Source organism: Ostrea edulis, chromosome 2 (genome assembly GCF_947568905.1).
Source record: "Ostrea edulis chromosome 2, xbOstEdul1.1, whole genome shotgun sequence".
Lineage (NCBI taxonomy): Eukaryota > Metazoa > Mollusca > Bivalvia > Ostreida > Ostreidae > Ostrea > Ostrea edulis.
In genome coordinates this window covers 97,655,402-97,669,376 of record NC_079165.1, presented here as the reverse complement: position 1 = coordinate 97,669,376, position 13,975 = coordinate 97,655,402, and the positions used below count along the sequence as shown (strand labels likewise).

Sequence of the window (13,975 nt, the reverse complement as noted above, 5' to 3'; positions counted from 1 at the left end):
GAGCTGGACGCCTCCTCAGCCGAGATATCTGCTGCTGGGCATCCTCATCTTCTTGTCTTTGGGCTAGTGGAAGGAGCAGTTGTAGAAATTGCTGATACGATTTTAACCCGTACTTTTAATATGCCATGCTGTTCCAAGTAATGTCAGTTGTGAAATGATGATACAAAGCCAATTGCGAACACTTTTGAGTCAAAAACGTAAACAATTGTAACTAAATCCTAACTATTCGTAACAGCACGTTATCAACACATTAACAGGTCGTGATTTACACGTAAAAGCTAAGCTAAATCGTAAATTTCCGTAATATACGCGTAACAATCCCTAAAAAGCTCGTAAAATGTTGTAAATTGCTCGTATTTATCCGTGTTCACTCGGAACAAATCGTAAATTTTTGCCGTAAATGCATCGCAAGAACTCGTAATAAACCGTAAATGGCCAGTAAATACTCTTTTTAAGAACGTTTTAATGCGCGCATTATATCAATTGTTGCTCACTTCAATTGAGTGGTAGCGCGCAATAATTCAGAATTGAAAATATCATTAATTATTTGAAGAAATCTTTAATCAAATTGTTGCGCGCATCAAATGAATTGATGATATCTTCAAATAATTGAAGATATCTTGAATTATTTGAGTTTATGTTAATTTGGCGCTCCATATTGCTAAGCAGTCCTTCAAATCATAAAGACAATAATCGCTATAATAATTTTGGCTTCACCCTGAAATCAAACCCTTACCCCTTAGAATCATGAAATTTACAATTTTGGTATAGGACTCCTACTTCTAAATATCCATTTACTTTGAATTTAGTATCAATAGCATTAAAGCAGATATCATTGATATATTTTGTACATATACACTATTTATACCAAGTTTGGCTCGGCCTTGGAGTCAGAACCTCTACCCCGGGGTTCATGATATTTACAATTTTGGTAGAGGCTTTCCTGATCTACATCACTATGCTTTTAGTTTTTCTTACATGTGTGTGGTTTTTCCTAAATATATGCTGTTGTAGAGAATAAGATATTTTTTTTTTAAATTGGCAGTTGTTGCCCCGCCCTAAAGCCCAAGGGGTGCAGGAGTCCTGAAATTTACAATTTAGCCCCCCCCCCCAAAAAAAAAATGCTTCATAACAAATTTGAAAGGAATTGGAATGCAAGTTATCAAGAAGTTAAAAATGTTCTATTATTTACACATTTAATAACTGACCATTTTGGCCGTACCCTGATACCAAACCCCTACCCCTGGGATCATCAAATTTATAATTTGGTAAAGGACTACCTGTTCTTTCTAAATATTCATTTAGTTTTAAATTAGTATTAATAGCACTAAAGAAGATGTTATTTAAGTGTTTTACACATAAACACTCTATACCAAGCTATACCCTGTGGTCAGATCTCCTAACCCGGGGAAATGTTCAATGATTGACGTACTACGCACGACGACGGACAACAAACAATTGCAATACGTCACCTCGGTTTACTCAGGTGACCTAAGATCTCTTTTATGCTGTTGAAACTGGGTTATTTTACCAACTTTTGCGCAATCGCACACTTCAGTTAAAGGTCGAAAAGTGTCATGGGGAAGAGGAAAGAAAGATTTTCATTCTTAGTCTGCAAATATGGACTTGTCAGAAAACTGTTAGCAATAGGGGAATTTCCCGGTGTTTTAAAAACGTTACTTCACTTCCCATGGAATACACAGCTATATGTAACAGCACAGGCACTTGTTTCTGTATATAAGTTTTGACGTCTGTATACTAATAATAACACTATTAGTATACAGACGTCAAAACTTATATACAGAAACAAGTGCCTGTGGTCTTTGAATAGAAAATAATCTTTAAAATTTAATTTTTGTATCAAGAACCACTGGGCCACAAAGTTTGAATTTGCATAGAAGATACCTGACATAATGCAAAATCACGTGTGTAACAGTCATGACACCTGGAGCGCAGATGCAGACATTATCAAAGAAACTATTTTTACATTGGTTTTAACTGTATTATGAAAACCTTTTTTCTTAAGAACCTCTGAGCCAGAAGTATTTCAATGTACCTGAACCTCCCCAACATAGTGCAGAATCAAGTTTCTTAAAATCTGACATGGCTCCTGAAAAGTTAATGGAATAACAATGGGAAATTCATTTTCCATGTGTTAAAGTGACTCAGGTGAGCGATGTGACCCATGGGCCTCTTGTTGAGTATTTCAGTGATTTTTCCGATATTTGTGTTGATTCTTATTTGTAGGGAATTTAAAATTAAATTTGTATCTCTTTGACAAATGTATTGTCTTTCTCTTATTTTCAGCCTACCTGTAGACGTCTAATAAGTTATTGGGCTTACCTGGCACTGTCCAATAAGTTGACAATTACTGTCCATTATTTTTAAGAACGGACAGTATTTGTCCATTCTTAAAAATAATGGACAGCAATTGTCAACTTATTGGATACCTAGAGGTAACCTTTTCACTACAAGTGGACTTTCTTCTATATAAAAACTTAAAAAGTCAAAGGATTGCGTAACAAAAATGTTTTAAATACAAATACTGTACACATACATAAACACGTACAAGTAAAGAAAGAAGTGATTACATAACTATGGCACGCCAAATTCACAAAAATGAGCTAAACATAGTTTCACAGTTGATAAACTAGGTTTATCGACTGTAAACTACAGTTTACGAACTGCAAACTATAGTTAACGATTCGTTTTCATCCGTAAAACTATATTTAACGGTTGTAAACTATAGTTTACAAACGCTAATCCAAGTTTATCTGTCTTTAAATAAACGTTAACAATAGATTTTGCTGATAAATACAGATTCAAATTTGTAAACTATAATTTACATTCGTTAACTATAGTTCACAATTGTTAATCCTAGTTTCACAAATTGTGATAATTACTATATTTATCAGATAAACTATGTTTTACAATCGCCAATGATTGTTTTCATTGTTAATTAAAGTTTACGCTTGTGAAACATAGATTATCTATTAACTATGGTTTACAGATGTGAAATATAGATTAACGTTGTTAACTATAGTTTACGGTCCGTAAACTATAGTTTACAGTCGATAAACCTAGTTTATCAACTGTGAAACTATGTTTAGCTCACATAACACATAGTTACATGCAAATACAGTGTCATACATGTATATTGTTCAAAATAAATTTTCCAGTTATATTTAGAATAGATGGCTTTTCAGAACATAATATGTAAATGAATTTTTGTTCAGCATTGAGTTTAGTAAAAAAGATTAACTGTTTTTTCTATAGTACCACAAAAAGATTTTCTTTCGTCAACAAACTTTTCACATTTAATCAAAAAATGAATCTCATCACCTAATGAACCGGAGTTGCATTTGTTTCATATTCGTTCATTCCTAGTAATACCAGAATATCTACCAACTTCAATCATTGATTTATGAGCTGATATCCGTAACTTACAAATAGATCTTCTAATATCATTTTTTTTAAATTTTATTAAGATAGTTCTCAAAACCAAAGTGCTCCTTAAATTTAAAATAAGTGCACAGTTTCCCATCAATTAATTTATTTTGATTATTGTACCAGGTTTCAGTGTACATGTATTTATCACAGAGTAATTTCTTTACATTTTTCTTAAATCTATACTGACTAAAATCTCTTAACGGATATCCAATTTTAACATATTCTAAAGCTTTTTCTACAATAGTGAGTACCATGACAATTTGTGGTTGAGGTGTAAAGATTTACTACGTAGATCAGCATCCTTAAATAGTTTAAATTCATTTGGGTTTTCAAGCCTGTACCAATAACAAATGATTGATTTCAAAATATCATGATGTAGAGGGAATCTCCCCAATTCTGAGAGTACAGCAAAATTTATACTTTTCTTATGTACACCAAGAATACATTTAGAATATTTTTGATGAAGCTTCTCACAGTGAAGTGATTTAAAAAGTTTGTCAGGATCAAAATTTAATGGTGATGATTTTAATTTATTCCATGAACCTATGTCTCCACCCCATATTTCAGAATTATATAATAAAATTGCTTTTATTGTGTGGTCAAAGAGATGAATACTTGTTTTAATTCCTGGTGCTAAACATAAAAAATATTTTTTTCAATTTATAATTTTTTTCATTGATCAATCAATCAATCGATAAGCGCGCCCTCAACTTCTTGTGAAAGCAGTAACTGCAAAAATATAGGAAATTTGTTCACTTTTCGGCCGTGAAGTTTCTTGAGAGGGATTTTAGCTTAATGGATCAAGAAGGATTCTTGTATCTTTTTGGAGTAACGCATTTTGGTGGTGTTTCTAAACTCCTCATTTTTGCCAGACATGCAGGTGCTACTCGTTTTGGTTTGTACTGTATTTACACAGACAGGTGCTACTCGTTTTGGTTTGTACTGTATATACACAGGCAGGTGCTACTCGTTTTGGTTTGTACTGTATTTACACAGACAGGTGCTACTCGTTTTGGTTTGTACTGTATATACACAGGCAGGTGCTACTCGTTTTGGTTTGTACTGTATTTACACAGACGGGTGCTACTCGTTTTGGTTTGTACTGTATTTACACAGGCAGGTACTACCCGATTTGGTTTGTACTGTATTTACACAGGCAGGTGCTACTCGTTTTGGTTTGTACTGTATTTACACAGGCACGTGTTCGTATATGGATACTAAATAACCCCTCCCCCTTTGATATTTTTTGTGGCGATAAATCTCCGAAGTGTGGATTCCCTTTGTATCTCATCCCTCTTTCGATTTATGTAATCTTTTTGTAAGCTTTAGAGATTGTTATTTTGTTATACCTTGTCAATCTCTTAAGGCTTACAAAAAGTGTGAAACGATTGTATATAAATCATAATGGGGTGGGATAGAAAGGAAATCCACACATTTCGGAGAAATTTTCGCCACAAAAAATATCACGGGGGGTGGGGGGGGGGGTATTAAACCAAAGATTGCTTTTCTTTCTGGGCATTTCATTTATTATCTGACATTATCAAAAAGTTCATGTCAATTAATTTCATTAAAATATGAAAGTATGTCTTAATATAACTCAAAAACACAATAAACGCACAAAACTTTATTCACTACTTTATACAAGTTAACGAAACGCCTTTTTGGGATAAATCGTCTCATGGCGAAATGTCTTCAGGGGCGAAACGTCCTAATCCTTTCTATTGTTAAACTGGTTCCCCGCTGATACAAGCGAGAGTACCAGTTTACGTTAGCGTGTTTACCTGTTTCCAGTTGTCGAGTTGGACGTTTGGGATACGAAAATCAAGGAAGTCGAAATGGTATGCATAGTTCACTATTGTTATTGAGATATTATACTTACGTTTTCCCATTTACCTGTTTTCTTCCATTATCATAAATATGGCAGAGGAAATTCGAAATGTCCATTCTTTGCGCGCGTTCAGAGTATGTATTCTCGAAAATTTAATGCTTCGGTTGCATGCCCACATTAAAGGTAGCAGACTTGTGTATCTTAGACGTTTTCATAGTTCCATCATGCTCCATCGTTATATTATTCTTATTCAGACTTATATCTTAGACTCTCTGCTGCAATCTTTCTGTTGAACACTGTTGAAAGATGTTTACTCACGCATGTGATTCAGTCTTTTGAAAAACAGTGTTAATGTAAACCAACTTACTCAAAGGTACACATAAATGATTACACTGTATCAAGCACGTAGCAATAAGGGGGGGGGGGGGGCACCTTTTTTTTCTGACAACGTAGTCGTACTTTTTCTGTTATCACTGCATGCATAGATGGTTATTTTTACAAGTGTAGCGGTCAGCCGGGTTCGATCGCCGGTGGCCAGATAGCTCAGTTGGTAGAGCACCTGACTAGAGATTCAGGGGGCCCGGGTTCGAATGCCGGTCTGGTCCGTTGCATTTTCTCCCTTCCTGTTACATTTGGTGCCGTAGACCAGCCCTTGGAACTGACAGGTGAAAATGCCTGCCAGGGGATAAAGATCCTGGGTTGATGTCTTCAGGTGTGAAGACATTTAAGGAGGGAGGAATGTAGTGGTCAGCTGGGTTCGATCGCCGGTGGCCAGATTGCTCAGTTGGTAGAGCACCTGACTAGAGATTCAGGGGGCCCGGGTTCGAATCCCGGTCTGGTCCGTTGCATTTTCTCCCTTCCTGTTACACAAGCAAAGCTTGATCTATAGGTTACTCCAATTATCTAAAAATAATATTGGAACTGTAAAATTGAAGAAATCGATCAATCTCTTATCTCTTGGATTTACCAAGGGACTATCACTCCTTATGGCCGCACTTGCACTAAACGAAACTATTAATGAACAAATTGAAAACAATCAAGCCATGTTTCCGTCATTCCTGGATACTCAAAAGGCTTTTGACGTTGTATCACATACCTCTATGAAGTGCAGATTGTTTCAACAAGAAATAAACCAAGATATTTGGTCAATAGTTGACAAAATGTATTTTGTATTGTCGATCATCGAAGCTAGGTCCTATATGGAAAAGTAATCTCGGCCGCCAGTTCTCTGTTCTACAGGTTATGTGACAGGGAGGTGTTTTATATACTGGACTCTATAGAATTTATAAATTTAAGTGATCTGCTTTGCACTCGGAAAAATCACAGATAGGCACTTTTATAGGACAAACATAATTATACGGGATGCCCCATGGCTGCAGACAATGTCGCCCTTATGAATAATTGTAAAAGAGCTGTGCAATATGCCTTAAGCAAACGGGGAACATTACATTACATACATCCAGAAAAATGCGTCATCATAAGAAAATTCATTCCCAGAAATTTAATACAAGGAAGTTGTAACCTCATGGACATTAAATGACAAAGAACTCTCAATTGCCAACCTAGCTGCAATAATGTAGCCCTCTCTGATTTTTATTTATTTATTTTTTTTTTTTTTTTTTGGAATTGTAGCCCTATCCCGAAAACGTCAGAATAAAAAAAAATTGGATAGGGCTACATTATTGTGCAGCTATTGCCAACCCAACTTTACATTTAGGAATAACCCGATTAAATTCAGATGATTTCCAGATAAACGTAGAGGAACGAATCTCCACAACTAGAGGAACCTTTTACAGCTTAACCTCAACTGGACTACATCACAGGCAATTGTATCACTTGGGTTCGAATTTGCTATTACTTTAAATATTACTTTAATAGTAAATTCGAAACCAAGCGATATAATTGTCTGTGATCTACATGGGTCAAATGGTCTTGTTACAAAATTTACTCCACCTATGTGCAGGCTTTCAAGCGGGCCCTTATTTTTCTACAACAACCCTTATTTTCAAGAACTTTAGAATCCTAAAAAAGCCCTAATTTTTTGTTGAAATTCCTACATTTTCAAATTTTGAAAGTTTTAATAAATTTGACATAAAGTAAGTGTTGGAATTTTATTAAATTTAGTCTTAGTATATTTTCAGAAAATGAATACTAGTATGTTGATTAAATGTACATCTCAGAAGACATCTTGATGGTTATCAGCTATATTCAGCATTGATTGTGAGCCATGGGAGTTCACCTGAATTATATCATGGTTTTTGCTGAATGCCGAATATGGCTGTTGATGACCACTAGTATGATCTTCTGAGTGGATAATTAGTTTTTAGGTCACCTGAGTAAACTCAAGTGACCTATTGCAATTGGTTTTCGTCCATCGTCGTGCGTTAACAATTGAACATTTTTAACTTCTTAATAACTACCTGTCCAATTCTTTTCAAATTTGGTATGAAGCATCATTGGGACAAGGGGGACATACATTGTAAATTTCAGGACTCCAGAACCCCTGGGGCCCTATGGGCGGGGCAAAAACTGCCCAAAATTGACAAATTTTCAAAAATCTTCTTCTCAAGAACCACACACATGTAAGAAAAACTAAATGCATAGTGATGTAGAGCAGGAAGACCTCTACCAAACTTGTAAATTTCATGATCCCCAGGGTAGGGGTTATGACTCCAGGGTAGGGCCTAACTTGTTATATAGTGTTATGTGTAAAACACTTAAATAACATTTTCTTTAGTGCTTTTGATACTAAATTGAAACTAAATGGATAGAGCAGGTAGTCTTTTACCAAAATTGTAAATTTGATTTTCCCCAGAGTAAGGGTTTGACCCCAGGGTGGGGCCAAACTTAGTATATAGTATTTATGTGTAAGTTTGCTGATACTGTATAAAATCTAAATGCATACTTAGGAATAGCAGAAAAGGATGTACAAAAAATGGTGAATTTCACAACCCAGGGTTATGACTTTAAGATGAGTCCAAATTAGTCATATCTTTTGATGTTTTAATGCTAATACATCTATTATTTAATGCCTTTCATCAGTTTATGCACTTTTGAGGGCAGTGAAGTTTTAAGAACACATCTTGTTTTATATTGTTGCTGAACATTAGAATTTAGCTTAGATATTTAGAACAGGAAATTTTTTCTAGATTTCATAGCCCATGGAAGTAGTGATACTTTTTCACTAGTATTCAGGTGACCAATAAGGCCTGTGGGCCTCTTGTTGTATTATTGCTCTTGCAAATGGTGAGTAAAACATTTTTTCTTTCTTATTTATTTGTAAATTTAACCCTTATTTTTGTCTAAAAAGCCCATAAAAATCCTAAAAAAGACCCTCATTTTTTGATAATTTTACCCTAAAAATGGCCCTTATTTTTTGCAAAATGTCACTTGAAAGCCTGTATGTGATGCTCACATTGCTTTACGGTATGGAAATGTTTGTGCTACAACACAAGCAGAGTAGTGCTCTTGAATCATATCATGTGTCTGTTCTTCGACTTTCAAAGCTTTCAACTTGCCGAACTCCTAGGAGCATTTTTTACCTATTATTAGGAGCAAAGCTAATTGAAGTAGAAATTCACATCAGAGCTCTAACATTTCTGGGGAATATCATCAGATCAAAAATCAGATCAAAAAGTCATCTCTCAATCATATTTTAGAATGCCAAGTTCATGTGAAAGCATCTCTTACCGTATATACTCACCTATAAGTCAGAATTTTGGGAGTTAAATTTTGGTCCAAAACTCTATGTCCGACTTATAGGAGTGTCCTAAGAAGATAAGTACTGTTCTTGATTGCGAAATGTATACTATGCCTAGTATTATTTAAACTAGTGATGAAACGATTGTCGATCGTTTTTGGCTCTTCGATTCCGATTATCGATTCTATTTTTCATAATTGATTCTCGCCTGCATGTACACGAATTGATATCTAATCCGAGATTCATCTGACTGTTAATCCCGCTTTTATATCGAGACATGTGCAGGGGAGAGTCAGAGTGGACTCCACATTGAAAAGTGGGAATTCAGTGACACCAGCTAGTGTGTATGCTGCACTTATCCATAAAACTAAATAGAAATAACCCCCAAAATGATAAATATTTATTATCTACATGTAAATGCCGATTACATCAATCATTGATCGATACAGTTCTTCCGATTATGATTTTCCCCCCGATTTTTCAACACTTAATTTAAACTACAAAAACATGGACGAAGTAAACAAAATAGTGACTGTTTAATTTGTTAAGAATAAAAAGTGAAATATCAATGCCATATCCTGAAACATTATTAGATCAAGGATAGATATATAAGAGCATTGATATGAAATTAATTTGTTGGGGGAAATATCAAATATAGGTACATTTCTCAAAATATTATTTGAAACACAGGTAAAAACATTATCTAGAGCATTGATTTGAAATTGTCAAACGATTTCTTCAAATAAGTGAAATTAACTTGTAAATGGGTCAATGGCAATTCCCTCTAAAATAACCTAAAAACTATACAACCGACTTATAGGCGAACCGACTTATGGGCGAGTTTATACGGTAATCTTTCAGATTCTGCATTCTTTCAGTCTGACTCCTAATGTTTTCTGTCAGTTTTTCTTCTTTGTGGCCAGAAAGCCCTCAATAAATTACCACACCGACTGTAGAGGAAACACACTTTCACTTTCTTTATAGTAGGAAAATCTTATGTTTCCTAGCATTGTAATAATTTTTGACATTTTATGCACTGGAAAATGTCAGAGCTGCCACCATATTAACAATTGGGAATTTGGGGTCTTAATTGTGTTTCAGGCAGGGACCTGCTTGGAAGTTTTACTCTCTCAATGGTGAGCGGAAAAAGATTAAAAGCAAACTACAACAAAATTTATAACAGAGTTTAATCCTGTGTGGTAAAAAAAAGTATAGAGCTATTAACTTGTTAAGAACAAGTTAATGTTTTGAACTGTCACAGTTACTGCTAGAAAAACAAGATTAAAGTCAAAAAAATTTCTTCTGTCTTGTAAATTTCTAACTTGTCTGGTAGATTTTCAAAATTATCCCTGGTCTACAGGACATAAATATCTAGTAATATTTTTTTTTACGTTCTTTCTCCAACTCTTCCTCAAGATAGGTTAAAAATTTTACGTAGAATTACATATGAATATTTTCAACACAATGATACAATATCAAATTTATATCTTGTAAGGTTTTGGTGGATTGTTCACATATTTTAAAAGTTGATAAAGAAGATGAGGCTGATGACTGTAACTGACTGAGATGAGCGCTGTGGTATAATAGCGAGCAAAGATCGCATTGGAAAGTGATGCGATGAGCTCGCTCCAATGATTACTCAATTGAGTCATGTAATTTGCTCTTCATCAGCTGAAAAATGATGAGAATTACCCATAATGCTTTCGGAAAAATATCGCCATCACCACGGTATACTTCATTGACAACCCTGTAGATAAAACAAATAAATAGTTTGGAAAGTACTATAAATGATTTTAAATTCCAGACAAGCTTTCTCATACCTTTGTACGTTTTGTTGTGGATAATTTCTTGGTTTGAATGAGAGAGAAAAAATCCCAGCGAATGATGAACTGTTTACATTAATCGCGTTATATTCCCAGCGTTAAATGCACTGTTTACATTAACCGCATTATATTCCCAGCGTTAAATGCACTGTTTACATTGACCGCATTATATTCCCAGCGTTAAATGATGCCTAAAGTCGTGTTGCAAGATGTTAAGGGTCTTTGCTCATCTCAACGGTGACACCGTAAAACATATAATGGTATATATTATACTGTGTCAATATTCCCAATAGGCCACCATGAGCATGGATCAGGATACAGCCCAAGTTCTTTTCTCTGAAGGGGCAACAATGGTGTGTTTGGATGTTCCAGAGGGGACAGAGTTTGGAATTGATTACTCCTCATGGACAATTGGTGCACAGTTTAAGGGAGTTAAGATGATCCCACCTGGAATCCACTTTGTGTACTACAGGTACATTTTATAAAACTTTACCCCATCATTTTTTTTTCAAGTAAAGGAATATGAATCTTGGTTTTTAATTCCTTCAGTTTTCTTTATTTTCAGTGCTAGAAGCAAGCAGACAGGAGAAATTGGCCCACGATCTGGATCATTTATTGAATTTGAAAAGAAAGGTGTCGCTGTTAGAAAATGGGATGAAGTCAAAGAGGGTATGATTTAATGTGAATACATTAAAAATGGTGAGGAGGTGTTTCCAGTGCTCTAATTTATGGTTTTTTAGCTCACCTGAGCTGAATGCCCAAGTGAGCTTTTCTGATCACCCGTTGTCCATCGTCCATCTGTCTGTAAACTTTTCACATTTTCGACTTCTTCTCCAGACAACCAAACTTTGCAAAAAGCATCCTTGGGTGAAGTGCTTTCAATTTTATTCAAATGAAGGGCCATGCCCCCTTCAAAGGGGAGATAATCACAAAAAAATATGGTGGGGTCATTTAAAAATCTTCTCAAGAACCACTGGGCCAGAAGAGCTTAGAATTACATGAAAGCTTCCTGGCATAGTGCAGATTCAAGTCTGTTAAAATCATGGCCCCTGGGGTAGGATGGGGTAATAATAGGGGATCAAAGTTTTACATACAAATATATATGGAAAATCTTCCTCTCAAGGACTATTGGGCCTGAAAAGTTTACATTTAAATTAAAGCTTCCTGACATGGTGCAGATTCAAGTTTGTTAACATCACAGCCCCTGGGGGTAGGATGGGGTCACAATAGGGGATCAAAGTTTTACATACAAATATATAGGAAAAATCTTTAAAATTCACTAGGCCAGAAAAGTTTACATTTACATGAAAACTTCCTGTCATAGTGCAGATTCAAGTTTTTTTTAAAAGTCATGGCCCCTGGGGCTAGGTTGGCTCCACAATAAGGATCAAAGTTTTACATGCAAATATATAATTTAATGGTAATTCTTTAAATATGGGCCAAGGTGACTCGGGTGAGCAGTGTGGCCCATGGACCTCTTGTTTTCTTTACATTAGATTTGGCAGACGACAATGTCAGTGATGATGACATTCAACGCATTAAGGATAATCTAAAGGAACTGGACAGATTTTTAGGGCCTTATCCATATGACAGGTATGAGAGATGTCCATTTCATTGGTTGGAATTGTTACACCTCTAAGTACTGTAATACTTCTTTAACATAAGATTACTGAAAAAATTCAGCAAAACTGATTTGGTATTAAAACTGAAAATTGTAACTTCTGATAATGAAATTTATATGAATGGAAAAAATCAAATTTTTCTACAGATACAGGAAGTGGGTATCACTCAGCAACTTCATCACTCCGGAGTTACTGGACAAACTGCAGCCTCTTAGCAAAAGGATTTCTTCTGTCACTGACTTTATATCAGAGGTCAGCAACACTCAGACTCGAAAATCCCAAAGCACATCCTCTCACACCAAGAAACTCAAGTATTCAACTGACGAAATAGGGACATCCAAAGAAATTAACTCTCAAGAGGTTCCAGAAGAAAATGCAGAACCAACCTCTCTGAAGGAAGCCGAGTCCAAACTGCCAGACATGAAAGTGAGGGAAGAGAGCAAAATTCGATTTAGTCTTATACCAAAGCAGAAATATCCTCCTGACAGTACCCCAGCTGAAATGACAAAATATAGCATTGATTTCAGTTATGCTTTAGAAAGTATGCTCAGTATCAGTTACTGTCACAATGAAATGGGAATTCTTGGGGAAATCCAGTTTGCATTCATCTGCTTTCTGATTGGACAGGTTTTTGATGCATTTGAACAGTGGAAGAATCTTGTTCATATTGTGTGTGCTAGTGAGGAGGCTTTAACTAAACATTCTACATTGTTCTTAAACTTTATAAGTGTTCTCCATTTTCATATACAAGAAACACCTGAAGATTTCTTCGTGGATATATTGTCAGAAAATAATTTTCTTACATCCACTCTCCAAGAATTCTTTTCTAATCTGGAAAACATGGCACCTGATAACGGACTTAGAAATAGAGGACTGAAATTCAGAGACTATTTGACACAAAAGTTCAAGTGGGACTTCACAACAGAGCCAGATGACTATGCACCAACTATTGTAGATTTAGAGTGACCATAATGATATGAATGGGTCTTTGCATAAAAATAATACATGTATTTGCAACTATATGTTCCTGTATATTGTTTTGTGATGGATTTTTTTTTATAATTTTATTTTTGTTACCTCCGACACCTTGTCTGAAAGCGCCAATGAGCTTTTTTGATAAGGTTTGTTGGTCATCTGTGTGTAAACTTTATCCATTTTTAAGTTATCTGAGTCACTCAGGTGACCTATTGCTTTTGGAATTTGTTATCGTCCTTCGTTTGTCATATTGAACATTTTTAATTTCTTGAAAACTACCATTCTAATTCTTTTCAAATTTGGTATGAAGCATGTTTTGGACAATTGGGGCATGAATTATAAATTTCAGGACTTCTGCACCCCTGCATGGGGCATTAATAAATTTTAAATTTCAGAACTTCTGTACCCCTTGGGCATTAGGAATGTGGCAACAACTGACAAAAATGATCAATTTTTAAAAATCTACAACTCCATGTGTAACAATATTTAAATTGTCGGGCTCGGAATTCATGTACCTTTTGTACTGTACTGTATTCCTGTTGATGATATTCCTGCCATTACAGGTATTAGCACAACA

The 13,975-nt window shown here is 35.2% G+C and overlaps 1 protein-coding gene across 2 annotated transcripts in view; it reads left to right on the top strand.

Moving 5' to 3' along the window:
* Positions 1 to 13,975, top strand: part of LOC125681036 (protein AAR2 homolog) — an 18,921-nt gene extending 4,946 nt beyond the window's left edge. The window contains exons 1-5 of one of the 2 annotated variants that reach the window (XM_048920931.2): positions 5,165 to 5,288; positions 11,095 to 11,273; positions 11,367 to 11,470; positions 12,298 to 12,394; positions 12,570 to 13,975. In XM_048920931.2, the coding sequence (XP_048776888.2) occupies positions 5,286 to 5,288; positions 11,095 to 11,273; positions 11,367 to 11,470; positions 12,298 to 12,394; positions 12,570 to 13,389 (1,203 nt within the window). In that variant the 5' untranslated portion in view covers positions 5,165 to 5,285 and the 3' untranslated portion in view covers positions 13,390 to 13,975. Of the gene's footprint in view, positions 1 to 5,164; positions 5,289 to 11,094; positions 11,274 to 11,366; positions 11,471 to 12,297; positions 12,395 to 12,569 lie in introns of those variants that run through there. The other variant, XM_056155696.1, reaches the window with a different exon arrangement.